Raw genomic sequence first — 18,400 nt, 5'->3', positions numbered from 1 at the left:
CAGCTGTTTCCACTGAAAAAAAGCTCTGTAACCCTACTGTACACAGCCTGCTCAGCACCGAACAGGAGACGGACAGTTAGAGGCTAGCTGTTGAACATACTGGAGCGTTTAGCAGCTAAAGAGTCTGATGGTTCCCTCAGGAACTGGAAGAGACCCAAAACACAGAGTGAATATTGGACGTACATTAGTCAGGTGAACAAACACAACTTGAAATTAATGATTATATTTTGATGATGATTATATGTTCTCCTTTCCACTGCTGGATGTTTAAATATGCAACTGTTTGCTAACAAATTCACCAAATTTACTTAAAAGGCGATGATGCATCAATGTTGTGTTCACAACTTTTTTCCGCTGCCAAAAAAGTCACTTATTGCAGGTTTTAATGATTAGTCAATTACCAATGTTTGTTTAATGTTTGGTTGATCGATTAATCGACTACTTTTGACTTTTGTTTGTGTTTTAGTGTTTTTTCAGGGGCCTGTGCCCACCCACATTAGATCCTTAGACGCTCTATCATGAGGTTACAGCAGGACAGGAACATTGTGCAGAAGGTGCTGAATTATTTACCTGACAAACCCTGGGGTGTTTCTGGAGGGATGGTTGCAGCACCGCATTGGTTTGGTTGCTCATGACTGATGATGTGGTCTCTGAATGTAGCTCATGTTTATCTGGTGCGGAATGTCATGGCTAACCATACAATGTTGCTCCTGGGGATTAAGAGTGAATTAAGATACTCTGACTAAGCGGTTAAACAGGCTGCTTAACGTGGTCAATCCTAAGATTGTGATTGTCGTAGTAACTCAGTCATACATGCTTTTCCTTAAGTTGCTGCTTCTGCTGTCACTACTGCTTATTATATGTGCAAAGAAATGAAACCACATTTGCACGGCATTCATATGCAGAGAGATTCAGCTCCTTCTCTGTCTGAAAACAACGGTCGCTGACAGTTAGTTTGTCAGTCTCCTCCTCTCTGCATTCGACTGTGTGATGTCTAAGCTCTGCAAACAGAGTATAAATCCATGTTGTTTTGGATCAGGGTGGAGCACTACAGAAATAAGCAAGCCAAGACATTTGGCTCCCAGGTGGCTGAGTCAGCTGTTTGAGCTCGACTCCAGCCCACACTCTAACATGGTCTCGGGTTACTGTCCAGCGGTCCCTCAAAGGAAAACACTACAGCCGTAGTACGAACACAACACTCTGTAGCATGTCTTCAGTTTCCTGTTTCAATTCAGTGTTTACTAGACTTAACACGTAGCAAAGGAGAGAATAATCAAGCTTTTGAAAAAGCATAATTTGTTTCTGCTCTTATTTGTATTTGTCTTAAAGCCCAATTAAGTACACTGGAGTTAATGGCTGAAAAGCACAAAAAATTCTGTTCGCTGCCTCCGTTCAAATTTCAAAAGGTTGCACGGACACGTTTTGCCCAATCAGAGTAAGCATCTTTAATGTGAATTCTGTTTTTTGCCTTTCATCCACTAGTCTGAGAGCGTGCTGCGGCTAATTGGTAGTTCAGGCCCCAGGATGTGGAGCAATTAGAGAAGGTCAGCAGCGCTGCATCACCTCTGGTTAATTACAGCTGATGAGAACAATCCACATGAAGAGCTTTCAGCTGGATGACAGGGCCATCCCACACCAGAGCTTGAAGTGCTTCAGACAGAAATCATTCGCTCACCTCGTGTCTACTTTCAAAGCTCCAGTATTATGCATAAATGAATTCTAACACCTCTGAAAGCAGCATCGCTGTTGTCGAATCTCGTGTGACAGACCTTAGCTTGAGAAACTTTTTGGGCTCCCATTGTGTCACTGGCTCTTTCCCGACAACGCCGGGAGGTCCAGGTGTCACCTGTGCTTCATTAGAACTAGCTGTAAGAACAGTCCCCCTCCCCGCCACAGGTCAGAGGTCATGTTGTTGGGACACACAAACCTCGGCTCCCTTACCTGCCTCGTCTCCAAGCAGCTGTTGTGGTTATTGCTCCGTCCTCACACAGCCCCTCAGATCAAAAGGCCAAACCTCACAGCACTGCCTCCATGTACTGGGGACACCTGAAACCAGCACACACACATACACACAAAAGCAATGTTTTGTTACCCAGTGTTAGATATTAAATTGCCCCCCTTATCTTGGCTTTACTTTGGCAAACTCGACTGCAGTCGTCGTTATATTTTCCATTTTTTTGCTGGAAAAGACAAATCTCTGAATCTTGTTTGGTTAAGCAACAGGGCTATCAATAAAACTTGAGCCAGTTCTTTATCATCATCTTCCTCCTGTGCTATTACACTCTTCCACTACCATACTTCACTGCAGTCATAGTGTAGATTGGTCGGTTCATTGTTTTGTGGAGATTTTGAGCTGCAGCGAGTGTCGTGGTATTTACGTACAGTGCTGTATTTGATGGCATTTAAGAACTTGCCAAATTCAATTACATTTGGGGCCAGTTGCACTTTAACAAAATGGCAAACTCATTAAGATTAAAACCTGTTTTTACAACCTTAAAACTGCTGACCTACATACAGAGCAGTGAAATATGACACAAAACAAGGTGAAGGTTACATATTTTAACACTATCCAGTTATTGTGGGTTTGCTTTGGTTGTTTTTTTGGAAACTTGCGAACTTGAAATATGTTGTACTCTATCTATGTAACTGTGTTTTTTTTTCAGTTTGTCAAACTAACACTACTTTGAAAAAGTTTTCTCAGTTTACACAAAGATTAACAGAGTAGCATCAGCATACATAGACCCAGTCGGCAAGTGCTGGCATCGATTGCTGTGTTTGTTTTGTTTGAGAGAAAAGAATGAGGAGGTTAAGACCTTTTGATCATATGAAAAATGAGAAACTATATTCGATCCAGAAATAAATCCGTTTATAGCCCTAAACAGCTCTGCACTGACTTCCACTGTAGGGAGAAAATTAGAAACGCCCACTAACCTCAAAAGCACACACCAGGCTGCTTGTCTGAGGTTTAGTCGATGCAGCATTGACAAGTTTCCAGTTCGACTCCCAAAAATTGAAAGGTTAATAAATTGGGCAGTTTTTGAATGATCAGCAGCTTTTCACAGAGTGAAGTAAATGCCCACCCGGTTACCGCACCTCATAAAGTCGATGACATGCTGACCTGTGGTTTAAGATGCGGAAGACTGTCGAGGTTAATCTGTGTGTCTGGTAGAGAGGTGGTCGGGGGTTGTATTTAAGCTTGATGACTGAGCACAAATATTAGAAACATGGAGAAACTGCACGCATTTTGGCATCAAAAGAAAAAATACACTGTGGTAAATCTATTTTGGGAAAGAGGCAACTTTTTGGTGACTCTCTTGCTAGCTAAGAGGTTATACTGTAACATGCAATGATGGCACCTTTGATGACTATTAAACCAAACCTACATGTTTTACATTTATCTTGTTGGTCTATTCTAAACACATCACATGTTATTTCATGTCTTTCTGTGCTGGAAGAAGGATCTCTGCTGCCTGTTCTTGATTTTTCTTCCATTTTTACACATTACAGGGGTTTTGGGGTGGAGTTATTCCCCATCCAAATAGAGGGTCTAAGTATAGAGGGTGTCATATGCTGTAGGGAAACACTGTGATTTGTGATATTAGGGTGTGTAAGTAAAATTTACTTGATTTATCTATCCATGTGCCATATGGAAAAAAAAAAAGCTACCAAAGTTTTTGGATAGATTAAGTTCACACAAAATCCAGTGGCTATCATTGTAATTACTATAACATGAGTTCAGGTGACTATATTGTCTGCAAATGTCACCCAAACATTCTTAGCATATACGGTTTGTTGTTCTCTTTGGTGGTAGACATCCTGATATGGCTACATAACAAAATGTAATCCAAATTATCTCTGCAGGGCGGATGTACAGAGACAAATACTGAAAAAAGAATAGGAGACCTGATAAAGGTCTGTGAGCTCAGTGTTGTGCCAGATACAGCTACGATTTGACTGTTGGGTAAGTGGTGTAAACCATTAATGTCCAAACTATTCCACAAAGGGCCGTGTGGCTGCAGGTTTTCATTCCAACTAAGGAGGAGCACACCAGGCTAGACTCAATCCATCAGATGATCTCAGTCTTCAGCTGATAATTAGGTGACCTCTTAACTGGTTGCAACAGAAACCTGCAGCCACACGGCCCTTTATGGAATAGTTTGGACATGCCCGGTGTAAACAATGGGCCCTGACACACAAAGCCAACCTCAATGAACTGCAAACATCTTCTCAATCTAGCATCTAATGGAGGCAAAAATGCCAAAAGACTCATCTGACCACTAACATACACCTACCTTTGCAGGTGCAGATTATAGCTCCCTAACCCTAACCTCTAATCTGTAAATCACCCTGCATTTTTCATGCCACTATGAATCTGTTTAAGCAGTCTCTTTATATGCTCATAATATGAATGAGAGTGTGTCTAATAAAAGGTTTCGACTGGTACTGTAAAATCTTTCTTTGCACTGGCATTGTTAGTTTGCAGAGTTGCTTGTGGCAAAGGAAAAGGGGCAGGTGAAATAAGGAAATCTTGCAATAAACGGGTGACATTATTGGTTAACATACAAAACTAGTGAATGGTCGTGTATAACGGCGACATAGCCAGGCGAATGTCCATCCAGTTTATAGTTCAGCTGGTTCTTGGATCAATGCTTCAATAGCTGTTAGACACTCTAACAAGCTTCATATTTTCTCTCTCCCTCTCCTTGTGCTCTCTGGAGCTTAGCTCTGCATAGACTGTTGGCCCTGGTGTCACTATAGTGTTTACATTGGGTCAGTGTTTCAAAGCCAGGCCAAGGCACCTGAGAACATGCCACGGTGCAGCGAACACAGTTTAGGACTCACACACATGCAGGTCTGCTCCATCTGACTGTCAGATATGACTTATGGGTATTGCCGCCGGTCGTGCACCACTGACAGCATTGTCAGTCACAACTCAGTGAATTCATCTGTTGATTTCTCTGACACACTGCTGCCTCCATAGAACCAGTCTCTAATCCTGGAGAGAATGTTGTACAAATTAACATTAGAGTGGGTGTGGAGGAACTTGCCTGAGAGGGATGGAGACTGTGGAGGTAAAAGGACCAGGGAAGTTGGTCAGCAGGCATGAGAATGTACGTGTTACCGGTGCAATAGTGGTCCTATTTTAGGGCAATCCTTGTGTGTCCAAGTTTCCCGTGAGAAAGGTAAACACAGACCTGAACGTGCTTGCGCAAGGAGCAGAGCTGGATCACCACAGTAGGATTTGATTGAAATGTATCCCACTGCCTGAGTAGAGCTAAGACATTCGCCCACCTGATGCTAGGGTTTCGACATGCAGCCCCACGTACGCTGCTGGCAAGCTCTGATAAGACGCATATGCTGCATACTAACTTTTTTATAGCCAAGTCACTTAATTCCCAGCTTTGTCTTGATATTTTGTCAAAATAAAATGAAGGAAAGTTCAGCTAATGATTTTAACTGGTTTGTAAAGCACTTTGATGTACTGTTAATGAGGATAATGGTAAGTGATATGGCTGTTGATGAAATGACTGGAAGAGACGCTGCTTGGCAGACACATACTGTATCTGTCTGTATAGCTTCTTGCCAGCAGTGTGTTTGAATTGGGCTCCTGGGCCATATTACAGACTATTATTGTCTCCATTGGTTCAATTAGAGAGAGAGGGGCAACAGAATGCTGAGAGGAAATAAACAGTGAGGTTAAGAAAGAAGAAGTCAGCAAAGCTAATGATTATTTTTGACCTCACCCAAAGAGGCGTTTTTGAGTACGAGCTACAGACAGATGTGCCCTGCTCTGTAGGTCATGTACTGTGAGTAAAAGGAAGTCATGAAGACATCACATTTGGACCATTGGCACACAAACTGTACATGCACTTTGTGATTTAGTTGTGGCAGCATTTTTGCATGTAGCCCTTCATCTTTACAGTAAATTCCAGCTTGTGCAGCATTAGCCTCCTCCAAGGTGGCTGGTGCCCTGCAGAAGTCATTCTGTGCCTCAGTATAAGCCTAGCAGCAAGAGGCAACTAATTAGAAGAACATGCTACATGCTGGCTAATCCTCGACAGATGCAGCATCAAAGGCTGCCGGGACATGTGCATGATTATCAGTGGTTACCAAAAGTATATTTGAATTGAGTGAAATGATGGTATAATTTCAAATGGCTGAGCCTATGCCATATGGATCGCCGCCCCGTCCTCTTTCTTTTTCCTTCTTTTTTTTTTGTTTCAAGCTAATAATCTTCGCTTGGAGGATATTTTGCCTAGATTAAATTTGATGTGAATGTCTGATGCCTTGATGTTTCAGTATTTTCATGTGTGTGCGTGTGTGCGCGTGTGTGTATGCACGCACACATGAATCTGTCTGTTTTTTGTGTTTGTGTGGAGCCATCCACACACTGAGCTATTAAAAGCCCACGTTGTTGGTATCTCTGTTGGTTTACCCTAACTGCACATGACAGCTGACATAAATGGAGGTTCGCTTGCTTGTCTTCTCAACGCACGTGTTTGCATGTGGGCATCTCCACAGGGGTGCTATGGAACCTGTCGTCATGTGACACCGTCAAGATGACAATCATTCGGGACGCCTTAACAACTCTGACCAACACTGTGATCATCCCTCACTCTGGATGGAGCAGCTCCACCTTTGACGATGACCATAAGCTGAAGTTCCACTCCTCCCTGGTGCTGAGGAACACCACAGGCTGTCTGAGGTAACCACCTGATGAACACACTTGGCACTAGCACCCCAAGGTGGACAACTGGTGCTATTACATCCAGTGTGGCTGGAGGTCGTACTGTAAATTGCTATGTTAATGTTGCCTTTGAGGAAAATGTCCATACTAAAGTGACCCAACATAAACACAAACACAAAACACATTTTTTAGACATATTTAGACACCACTGAATACACCAATCAGAATGTGTGTGTGTGTGTATATATATCAGTATATTTTCTCATAAATAAGGGTCTTAATACCCAAAATACAGAGAAAAAAGACTTGTAATTGTGCACATTTTAAATTAAAAGCTTGTATTTTCACCCGTCTTGTCTGTAAAACCCATGTACATTTCATGGACTATTATAGTCAGTTATGTCGTATTCCCAGCTTTTCTCCTGGGGCTTCTTCCTTTGAAGACATTGTGGTGCATGAGGAGTTTAGCCTTTCACTGGTGACAGCCAATTGAAATGAGTATGTATGTGTGTGTGTGTGTGTGTTTGTGTGTGTGTGTGTATCTCTTTCCATGCGTCAATATGGCTGTTTGTGTGTGCAGGCACACTTAGTTCCTTATTTACTCAGCAAAGTGCTATAATGACTTCAGTCAGACCACACACACACTTCATACATTATGGATGGTGTACTGGGATGGCAAAACCCACATTACACATTCAAGTAGGACACACACATACACACACACACATCAGCTGCCTTTTTGTGTATTTGCATTGCTCATTTGTTTGTTAGCAAAACCCTGAATCAGAGGTCTAATTTATTTGCGTGCGTGTGTGTGCACCTGTGTGTATATGCGCGTGTGTGTGATGTTCTTTTTAAAAGGAACCTGAGTTCAGCTGGTGAGGAGGCCAGAAAACAGATCCGCAGTTGTGAGGGCCTCGTTGACTCACTACTCTATGTCATCAAAGCCTGTGTAAACACCTCCGACTTCGACAGCAAGGTACGCACAAAGACACACACACACACACATACAAATAGACATAGCTAGGAGGAAAACATGCTACCACATGATAACAGGCTCTGGGGAAAAATCCTAGTTAACCCTGTTTGAATCATTTTATTGTCTGACTCTCAGCAACTCTTTCATGTACGTTCTTACTCAAGTCAAAAGCCATACATGCACAACAGCAGACATTCAGAATCCGATGGAGCAGCTCATTGGCCTGGTTTATAGTATATCGACATTTTTCAATGATCGCAGTAGAAATGAAATCACCAGGCACCATAAAAGACATTAAAAGTCAAATGGCTTGTCTGCGATGTAGAGATCGCATCTTAATTGTGTCGTAATGTATCCGCTCATTGACGTTATCTGAGCTAAAACCTGCTCAGCACTCAAACAGTGTGGAATGAAATCTATTTGCTCTGGTCCAGATATTCTTTTTAACTGGAGACCCTTGCATTTCATAGCTAATTGATTTGTAACGCTGTAAACAGCAGGCCTGTGTACCACACACTGGCTGTAGACACTGTAGTGTGCTGCACACAGTTTATTGTAGTGAAGCTTTTGTCATGGTGATTCAGAAAGCCGCTGCTATAACTACCCACCCAAAGCCCTGTCTCCCTCTGCCTGCCGTCAGATTGTGGAGAACTGTATTTGCACTCTAAGGAACCTGTCATATCGTCTGGAGCTGGAGCTGCCCCCCATCCGACTCACAGGGGGCCAGGAGCTGGACGGCTTACTGGGCAGCGAGTCACCCAGTAAAGAGGTTGATTCCAGCTGCTGGAGCAGGAAGAAGAAGAAGAAAAAAAAGAGCTCACAGGAAGAGACAGTGAGTGTGGGGCTTTTAAATGGGGCTCAGATCAGTATTGATATCAGGGAAAAGTTAAGTCTGGAATCACCTGCCGCAAAAATGTGATTCTGCTCTGTATTTTGAATAGTCTTTTGTGTTGTAGAAAGTCCTCTTTACAAATAAGCTATTTTGTATGAAGGGTTTTCAAAAAAGTAATGCTTTGTACATGGGGAATAAAACGCTGTATAATGGTTCAACCAGACTGACGTGTGAAAGGGCAGAAAGAGACAAAGATACCTTTGAGCAACAGTTAGCAACATGATAATGTAAGCACTCACCAGTCATTGGTAAAAGAACAAAAACTGTGAGCTCAGCATCAAAATCTGTGCAGATTTAAATAGAAGCAGGGCCCTGTTTCAGTATCAAGTCTTTTACATGAAAACCCCAACCTGTATCCAGCCTGACTTAACACTGTGGTTGCTTCCTCAGTGGGACGGTGTGGGACCCATCCCTGGCTTCTCCAAGTCTCCCAAGGGGGCAGAGATGCTATGGCACCCTTCGGTGGTCAAGCCTTACTTGACACTGCTGGCTGAGAGCTCGAATCCCGCCACTCTGGAGGGCGCCGCTGGGTCCCTCCAGAACCTGTCAGCTGGCAACTGGAAGGTACAGTACTAATGTTTGTGTATCTGTGTACACACAAACAAATACACACGTTCTCTTTTGTTTTTATGTACACTGTTAAATGTGATATCGTCTGAAACAAAGCATCTATTCAACTGGTAAAAAAGGATTTGACAGCTCAGTCGAAGCTGACGTCACTTTTACGCTTGGAATCACACCTGCGACTCCAAGACCGTCTATTTTCCTGTGTGGCATCGAGACCCTTTTGAAGGTTAAATGCCTTCTGTGTGTGCTTTTGTGCGTACAGTTTGCAGCGTACATTCGTGCGGCGGTGCGTAAGGAGAAGGGACTGCCCATCCTAGTGGAGCTGCTGCGGATGGATAACGACAGGGTGGTGTGTTCGGTTGCCACGGCTCTGAGGAACATGGCGCTGGATGTCAGGAACAAGGAGCTCATAGGTCAGGAGTCACACTGTCAATCTACTAACATTTCAGACTGTCGTGATTCAGATGAGTTGAATATATGAAGATTTTTAATCCTGTTCTGACTTTGTCTGGATTACCTGCTAATGTTTTAAATGGGTTTAGTTTGGCTATAAATACAGCATAGCAGTACATCAGTACAATACAGTATAGCTTTACATCGTTAACATTATAACATGCACATTGATGTAGTGTATCTAAGTGCTGAGTCAGAAAGTACATCCGATATATAAGGAGGTACATTGAGTGGAATCCTTGGTGCCATTTGACTGTATATTAATATGTATAATAATTAATGTGTATATACGTCATATTTCGTCCCAAATCGTTTTGCATTTTGCATATTAAACAGCATGAACCACGTTAAACAATGCGTTTAAAATTCAGTTTTTTACAGTAAAATGCAGAAGCAGAGTCAGGGCATTGTGTAACCATTCTAAGTACTAGTTATTGTTTTTTTTTTTTTATCTCACTCCCGCTCTTTTTGTTCCATTAAACAGTCGCATTTAATGAAAAACAAGTTTTTATGTGCTCTCGCTGCGGAATTAATGAGGAGTTACAGTTCCAGCAATGCAGGGGTGACGGCTGTAGGCAGAGGAGGGGAGGAGTTGCAGCAGTGTTGGTTTAAGGTGCTTTTGGTTTTGTGTGTGTGTGTGTGTGTGTCTGTGAGAGAGAGAGAGAAAGAGAGAGTTTGTGCTGCATGTATTCAGGACCTTCAGCTGGGCTGCCCTGCTGAAGGAGAGATAGGGGAAACAATCCTTTTTTTTTTAACACCAGGATGCACACACAGTCTGACGTCCTTGCGATGATAATGCAATGTCATTTAGGAAAGCTGTCTACCTCGCTGCAGTCTCAAGCCAAATTAATATATCATTCACGCTATAAAAAGAACAAAATGTAGTATGGTCACTGTGGCATACGTATACATTATGTAACATGCAAAAAAACAAAGCATTAGATGTGTATGTGTGCCAACCCCCTCCCTCCTTCCCCTCTCTGTGCATAAGCTTCTGTCCACAAACCTGCTGTACAGTATGTCATAATGTGGTAGCAGCATGTCTTACTTACCCCTCCTCTCTCTTAGGGAAGTATGCGATGAGGGACCTGGTCAATCGTCTCCCTGGGGGGAACACCACCCTGCTATCCGACGAGACCGTGGCCGCCATCTGTTGCACCCTGCACGAGGTCACCAGCAAAAACATGGAGAACGCCAAGGCCTTGGCCGACACGGGCGGCATCGAGAAGCTGGTCAACATCACCAAGGGCAGAGGAGACAGGTGTGCTACAGCGGCGTGTATTTGTCCCGACGCTTTTTGTGAGGGTGTAGAGCACACACACCGATGACTCGCTTAGCGTGTGCACATTCTCAGACGCACTGCTGGAACACGCTAACGGTCATCAGCAGTGTGTGGCTGGTGGCTGAACAGCCTGTTTTGGACATTGTACAGTGGGAGTTTTGCACAAACAACCCCCCCCCCCCGCACACACACACACACACACACACACACACACACACAGGCATTTAATATAGCCGCAGGGAAGGTGGTTTTGTGTGCATTGAGGTTTAAGTCTCTGTGGAATGATGGAACAGTACTGTAGCTATTTCTAGCCTGCTATATATTCAGTAATGTTCCAGGTTAAAACCCACTGAGGACACTCTCTTCGTTCAAACTGTCCTGTAATATTTACAGAGCAATTTACAATGTCCAATATAAAGTCATTCAGGAATAATCAAATATACATGATTATGTTTTTGTCCGTCTTCCAGATACTCTATGAAGGTGGTGAAAGCAACTGCTCAGGTGCTGAACACACTGTGGCAGTACCGGGATCTGCGTACCATCTATAAGAAAGTAAGAACATTGAGACTGCAGCAACTGTCTATGATCATAATTCAATATCGTTACATTTGTACAGCATGTTTGGATTTAACTGAAAAAAATGCACATACCAAAGGTTTAAAATGTTAAAAAAACTGTGCCTTTTAAAAATATGTCTTGTAATATTCCCTCTGCAACTGAAGAAATAGCATTTTTAAAGATGCTGCACAAGAGTTTTACAACACCCAGCACTGTTCTAGTTACTCAAACCACAACTTTTCCTCTGTTTGTCCCAACAGGATGGATGGAACCAAAACCATTTCCTCACTCCAGTGTCAACACTTGAACGGGACCGGTTCAAATCCCAACCCACCCTGCCCACCAGCACCATTCAGATGTCCCCAGTCAACCACCCTGGTAGGCTGTAGTTCACCGCAGACCCCGCCAGATGAAAATAGACACCGCCAGTGAAACAGGAAAACCTCTGGAATTTAATGTTAAAATGTGTTTTTTTCCCCCCTCGCAGCTGCCAGTGCCACGTCGTCTCCTGCCGTGCTGGGCATCAAAGAGCATAGAGACGCTATCAGAGATTATCAGAGAGCACAGTCAACTATGCAATTTTATAATTACCAAGGGGACAACAGCATCCATAAAAACCAGTATACAGGTACTCAAACAATGCACACATCTGAAAGCTATTTGCTTACAGCTTGCATATCAATGGTCTTTAAAATCCTATTGAAACAGTATCCACTATCTGCACCTGACTGTAATCACAGGTCACCCTGTGGTCCTCTCTGTGCAGAGCATTATCTATTTTATCCCTAATAAAGCTCCAAGCTGATGCCAGACAGTCCTCTCTTATCTTCACCAAAGGCTGCCAGTCCTGAGACAGTCAGCCGATTTAATTCAGACCCCTTCAGAGCTGTTTTCGTGCTGGTGATGATCTGCGCAGTAAAGCCAGTGGTGGACACTCTACAATGGTGCCATTGTTAGCGGGCCCAAGTCGCAGCACGCAGACAGGGGCAGCGAGTGGGTACCCAGACAAACTACAGCCAGACGAGAGCTCTCGCCAGCCTGCACTGGTTGGCGGGAGCAGGGGGCGGGCAGAGTCAACAAAACGAGCCGCAGCCTCAACAGTCCATGCATTGCATAGCGAAGTGGAAATTGTGTTTCAGGATTCCGCCGGTTAGATGAAGTGCCAACCAAAATATCCATCCCATGGGTCGTGTAAACAACAGAACAGCAGTGGCCAACTCAATTATTTGGTGTTATTTCTCTCCCCAGCACAGCACAGCACTTCTTGATCCTCCTCTATCTAAATACAGACATTTGCCCGATGGGGATGTGCTGACTTTTTCACAAGCTGCGTTTCCATTGCCCCTAGAAATGCGCAAATCCTAAATATCGCAATAAAAAACGGTAATGGAAACACCTGAATTTCGAAAATCCTCTCAAATATCGCAAAAACATTTTTACGCTCTCATGAGGTGGTTTTTCAGCCGTGTCGATATTTAGGTGTATCGCAAAAGTGTAATGGAAACACTTTTTTCAAATTTACACGTCTCCGAGGTCAGCGGACTCCCCGTTTCAGGCCGGCCGCATGCAGTCAGATATAACGTCTTGTCAATTTTGTATGTTTTCTGGATCTCAATAAGTAGCAGACAAAAACACTCCAGCTGTTCCAGGTGTCACGCTGGCTGATCTGTTAAAGACAATCTGACAGCTGTGATCTCGTCCTGAGCGCACTTTGCAAAATCTAATCATTCCGTTTTCATTAATCGTGAGATGAACTTGTGATGAGTGTGTGCACCTCAGCTATGTGGGAGACACGCGTGCACGCCGTTAACTTTAATATTTACACATAATTGCTGATAGAAAATATGTTCACAGTCCTGTATTCTGCTGCTGCTCCGCCGGCACGAGCTGACGCTGTCAGAGCCTCGCGTAATAACAAAGTGATCAATAATAGGCCATTAAAATCAGTGATCACTCTAAGTCAACAGATCATTTCTTTATTTCACCTTCAGCATGTGTTTTTTAATTATAGGGCTTTGTGTTAAGTTTTACCGACGCACAGCACGCACACACATCTCGCGGGACATCCGAGAACTTACGAGAATTTCGGCTGGTTCGCAAAACACTGTTCAATGGAAACACCTGCAAGTCGCATTCGAACTTTGCCGAAATTTCAGAAATATCGCTTTTATTTTGCGAACAACTGTAATGGAAACGCAGGTACTGATATGAAATGAAGTGTATCTGCAAGTCCCACGAAACTACTCTTTTTATTTTGGCTTTTTTCCAGGGTCTGGACAGCCTTCTCCATATTACTACTCATCGCCTACAAGAGAGGAGCCCAGAAGAACACAGGTGAGGACAGTTGTCAATACAGTAGTTTAAACTTACATAGACAACGATGCACAGCACCCACCACAATGATGTAGCAGCATCACATACAACATGCAATGACACCCACCGGTAGCATGTAGCATAAAGCACTACAAGGTGCACAGAGTGGCGTAAACGTTTTTTTTTTATTCTTACTATCGTGTCGTCACTGTGCTTGAGCTGTTGGTGGAAAGGTCTGACAATTTTGGATGTTTGAAGTCAGAAGAAAACAACATCAAAAGAAAATCAACAAAGTACATTTTTGCACCAGGACAGAAACTAATGATTATTTCATCATTAAATCTCTTGATTATTTTTTCATTAACCATTTAGTCCATGAAATGTCAGAAATTAGTTAAAAATGCCTGTCGCGATTTCCCATAGCCCTGGGTGACAATAATAATGAACGTTATTTATACAACACTTTTCAAAACAAAGCTCCAAAGTGTTTTACATGCTTGAAACAGGATTAAAACATTTAAAGACTGAGGCAAGTGAAATGAGACGCTTAGAATAATCCAAAAATAAAAAGGAATAAAATACCCGAACAACAAGGATGACAACAACAACAATATTAAGAAAACAGATAAAACACGTTGGAAATAAAAAAGGAGTGGTGGTAGCGTTAATAATAAATAAAGGGATTTTTTTTAAAAAAGGTAAGTGTTGAAGTGATTTTTAAGATCCCTGATTCTCCTCAGGCAGGGAGTTCAGAGCTGAGCGGCTCTGACTGTAAAAGCCAGCTTGTTTTGTTAAACAACTACCCCAAGATATTCAGTTTACAATGATTTACCAGACAGAAAAGCATCTTGAGCAAGATCATATTTAACATTTTGCTTTATAAACAACTTAACACGATCATTTGAATTACATTTCTCTGCTGTTCATTTTTTTATGATTGATTACTATTTTCGGGCCTAATTGGCTTCATTGTTGAGACAAAATACATATTTAAACCTATTTAAACGATGGATAGCATATGGTCTAAAGTTCATGGCGCAAGTGCATTTAGGATGTGTCCAAACTAACTTTTGCATGTTAAACAGCACATGATTTGGTTGCAGAGTAAAGTGTAAAGGGCTTATATTTCATCTCTCAGATCATCTTTAGTGTTTTTGGCGTAGCATGAATTAAACCAGAGTGTCACCTACCGGTTAAAAGCCAGGTGCAGGTTGCTATTTAAATGGCGGATTCGGCAAGTTGGACAAGCTTTCTGATAAGAAGGTATTATAGATGCAATCCCACCCCTGAAAACCATATTATTCAATATTACTACATGGGCTCAGGAACACTTCGTTAAACACATTACACACAGTTCATTTGCAGATGACTGTATTCTGTTTTTATTTCCGGATTAAAAACTTTGGAGTGGGGGTTGTAGGAAATGTTTGATAGTATTGGTACAAGGCCCTTGTTTGAGATCCCTCCGCAGCGCTCTAAAACTGGCGGGGTGAACCAGCTCTTCCGCCCCACTTGACTAATACAAAGAGACTGACACGTATTCCACTGTGGATAAATGGCGATGCTGGGAATGACCCAGCACATCAGCTATTGTCTGAGCCAGAGTGAATGTGACTGCTGGGATTGGGATGGTCTGGGTGCGTCTCAGGCACCTGCCACTGCGGGACACGTCCATGTGTGCCCATTCAGATAATGGGCACAGTGAGAAGGAGGGAGGAGGAGGGGGAGACAAAGAGGGAGCTCTCTCTTGTCCTTCATCCCATCACGTTTGGTTAATGTGTGGGGACAGTCATTACCCCGTTTATTTCAGACAAACACAATTCCATCTATCTTCTGGATTTCTGCCATTTACCTTGAAGCAGCTTCCTGTTGCATTAGCGGCCACAGACATGTGTGCCAGAAGGTGATTGATTAGCTTACCGGCTGAAAAATCTTTTGCTGATACTGCTGAGATGTTAGTGTCTGCTGTGTCACCATCAAGTGGAAGATTGGTTGTGTTGTCAGTGCTTTCTTTGTGTTCTTGGCAGTGGTGGAAGAGGTATAAGTCCTTTAATTAAAGCGATATTTTGGCATTTTGGGACTTATTTGTTTATTCCCAAGAGTTAGATGAGAAGCACCAGCGGAGGCTCCAGAAGGTTTCTGTGCTTGGCCAAGACATATTCTGACATATTCTGGCACAAAACCCCCTTAAATCCACAGCTTGATGGTTTCTGTACAGACTTAACAAACCAGATATTACATTTTAATGAGCTTTAGAGACGCTGCCAGGCAGATTTTGTTATCGTTTGACAGACCCAGGTGAGATCTGTCCCCTGTTTCCACTCTTTATGCTAAGCTAAGCTAACTGCTGGCTGCAGTCCTGTATCTGACAGACAGATGTGAGAGCAGAGAGATATCGGTGCTCTTATCTAACTCCACGGCATATTCCCCTTAAGCCACCCTTCCCTAAAGCTCTTAATACGAGCATTAGCATTAAGTTACTGAAATACAGCTCTGACGCAGTGTAAAGAGATGAAATAAAAAAAAACTAGCACACAGAGAGATCATTACAGAAAGTAAATGCACTTAGTATATATATGCATATTAGTTATCAAAAGCAGGATTTGATCTCATGATTTAAATGATTGTAACTTTAAAGTACTTGAGTAAATGTAGTTAGTTACTCGCCACTGCTGGCTTCTGATCATGTTCTGGGGGAAATCAGTTCACCTCAGCCTGCCTGTCTCTTTTCCTTGCAGCCTGTGTATTATACAGAGGAGCCGGGCCGGAGGAACTACGATACGTACAGAATGTACCTGAAGCATCCCCACGGCTACGACGACCCGTACTTGGAGGAGGTTATCACGTACCCGCCCACGGTCGACTACAGCTCCCAGCCTCATGGACTGAAATCCACCACCAACTACGTGGACTTTTACGCTAGCACACGGAGGCCTTCGTACAGGCCAGAGCAGTACCCCGGCTCTCCTGACTCCTGGGTATAGTTCTGGAGATGCTCCTGTGTTACGAGGAGGGGGGGGCGTCTTCACCCTGCAGCAGAGGCGAGGACGCAAAAACTGAAACTTTTTCATGAACTTTGGCTTTATAAGTGTGTTTGTTGTAAAGTGAATGTGTGTGTGTGGAGGGGAGTTCACCTGAGCGATGGCAGATGGAAAGATGGAATGTGTGCCAAAGAAGGAAATCAAGGAATGTTTTTTTTTTTTTATTTTAAGTTATTTTTTTATTTTAGAAGAGGAAGATGGGATCACGCTGGGGGTCTGCTGAGGGACGATACCGGACACTAGCGTGAGGAGACGTGCGTCCTGCTCTGTCTAGATGTTAGTTATATTTTCTTTATGAAACTCTTAGCTGTGATAGCATGATGAAAGGTGTGAGTCATGTGAGCGAGGGTCTGCGGTAAGAGCCAAGATGGGGAATCGTGTATGTGCTGAAGCCAAACTGGATCATGAACTCATATCTGTTGAAAAACAAAAAAGAAAAAAATATAGTAAACTAATGTTAGATTGTACAGAGGGATGGAATTGTATCTGTACTTAATGTTGAAGCTGTGTAATGCCATGGAGTCTTGTACATTTCTTTCATTTAATTGTAAATACAGAAAAAAAGCAACATGTTACCTGGTTTACACTCATCAGCACTGGTTAAAAAAGAAACTTGTGCCATGTTAAAATCTATAGATATATAAATATATGAAGAAATATGTGGACAAAGGTGGCATCATAACACAACCATGCTAAAATAATAAAGGTCAGTTTTGTTTTTTAAGCACGTGGCGTGATTGCATCTCTTCACAGCTACAGAGCAAACATCTTTTACGCTCCGTGTTCTCTGCCGTCATCTGTGCACACAAACAAATGTGAATGCAGAGCGATGCAAAGGAGAAATCAAACACTTCTCTCTTTTGAAGTGTTTTCTCTGCAGTTATTTCTGCTCCTGTGGGACAAAATGTTTCATTAACTTGTATTTACACAAACACGCTTTGAACCAGCGGACCTGTGTTCATAAAGCTGCACCGCCGAGGTGCCCCGAAGCAGAACACTGAATCCTACCAGCAGTGATCAGTGACTGACCCCGTGCTTACACTGTGGCAAATCAATTTTTCCCTCGGGATCAAAAAAATAATCATCATTTCAAAAAAAAGGTTCTTTTCAAATACTGACACCGAGTATGAGCACAGAGTGTAAATGTATTAACAGCGAGGGATTCAAAGGTAAGGTTGCTGCCAAATATGGAAGCTTAAATTAAACTTCAGGGGGGAACCGGGCCAAAACAACAAACCAGCTCTGGATTAAAAACACATAAATCATACTAGTGAAGTAAAAAATGTCACCTTGCAAAACTAAACCAAACTTCTGGCTTTGCAAAGGAAAGAATGACCGAAGGACTGATTCTACGCTCGGTGTCCAAACAATGACAAAAAGGCCAAGAGGACCAGATGTGCAGCTCTTAAGCCTTTGCCGTATGTAACCCCAGATGTCTGTGATTGGCCGCAAACCCCTGCATTCACCAGCCAATGGTACAGGAGAGGAGGCTGCGGAGAGCCCGAGGAGTAAGCACTTGTTAGCACAATTTAACATTTACACATCGCCTTATAAGAGGGTGTTAACAGTCTGTAGGGAAATGAACAAAACATGAGAATTAGACATGTCAAATATTTGTCTCCTT

General features: G+C 42.8%; 1 protein-coding gene across 3 annotated transcripts in view; it reads left to right on the top strand.

The window, feature by feature from the left end:
* The window catches only part of pkp4 (plakophilin 4), a 77,685-nt gene extending 60,191 nt beyond the window's left edge, over positions 1 to 17,494 (top strand). For all 3 annotated transcript variants that reach the window (XM_041950250.1, XM_041950249.1, XM_041950251.1), the window contains 11 exons: positions 6,523 to 6,706; positions 7,550 to 7,667; positions 8,308 to 8,499; positions 8,950 to 9,123; positions 9,389 to 9,539; positions 10,648 to 10,840; positions 11,332 to 11,416; positions 11,683 to 11,800; positions 11,910 to 12,050; positions 13,692 to 13,756; positions 16,474 to 17,494. In XM_041950250.1, coding sequence (XP_041806184.1) covers positions 6,523 to 6,706; positions 7,550 to 7,667; positions 8,308 to 8,499; positions 8,950 to 9,123; positions 9,389 to 9,539; positions 10,648 to 10,840; positions 11,332 to 11,416; positions 11,683 to 11,800; positions 11,910 to 12,050; positions 13,692 to 13,756; positions 16,474 to 16,719 — 1,667 coding nt within the window. In that variant the 3' untranslated portion in view covers positions 16,720 to 17,494. The remainder of the gene's footprint in view (positions 1 to 6,522; positions 6,707 to 7,549; positions 7,668 to 8,307; positions 8,500 to 8,949; positions 9,124 to 9,388; positions 9,540 to 10,647; positions 10,841 to 11,331; positions 11,417 to 11,682; positions 11,801 to 11,909; positions 12,051 to 13,691; positions 13,757 to 16,473) is intronic.
* The last annotated feature ends 906 nt before the right edge of the window (positions 17,495 to 18,400 follow it).

This window comes from Chelmon rostratus, chromosome 13 (genome assembly GCF_017976325.1).
Source record: "Chelmon rostratus isolate fCheRos1 chromosome 13, fCheRos1.pri, whole genome shotgun sequence".
NCBI lineage: Eukaryota > Metazoa > Chordata > Actinopteri > Chaetodontiformes > Chaetodontidae > Chelmon > Chelmon rostratus.
Note: the sequence above shows the minus strand (reverse complement) of the source record. Positions and strands in the feature narration are given on the sequence as shown.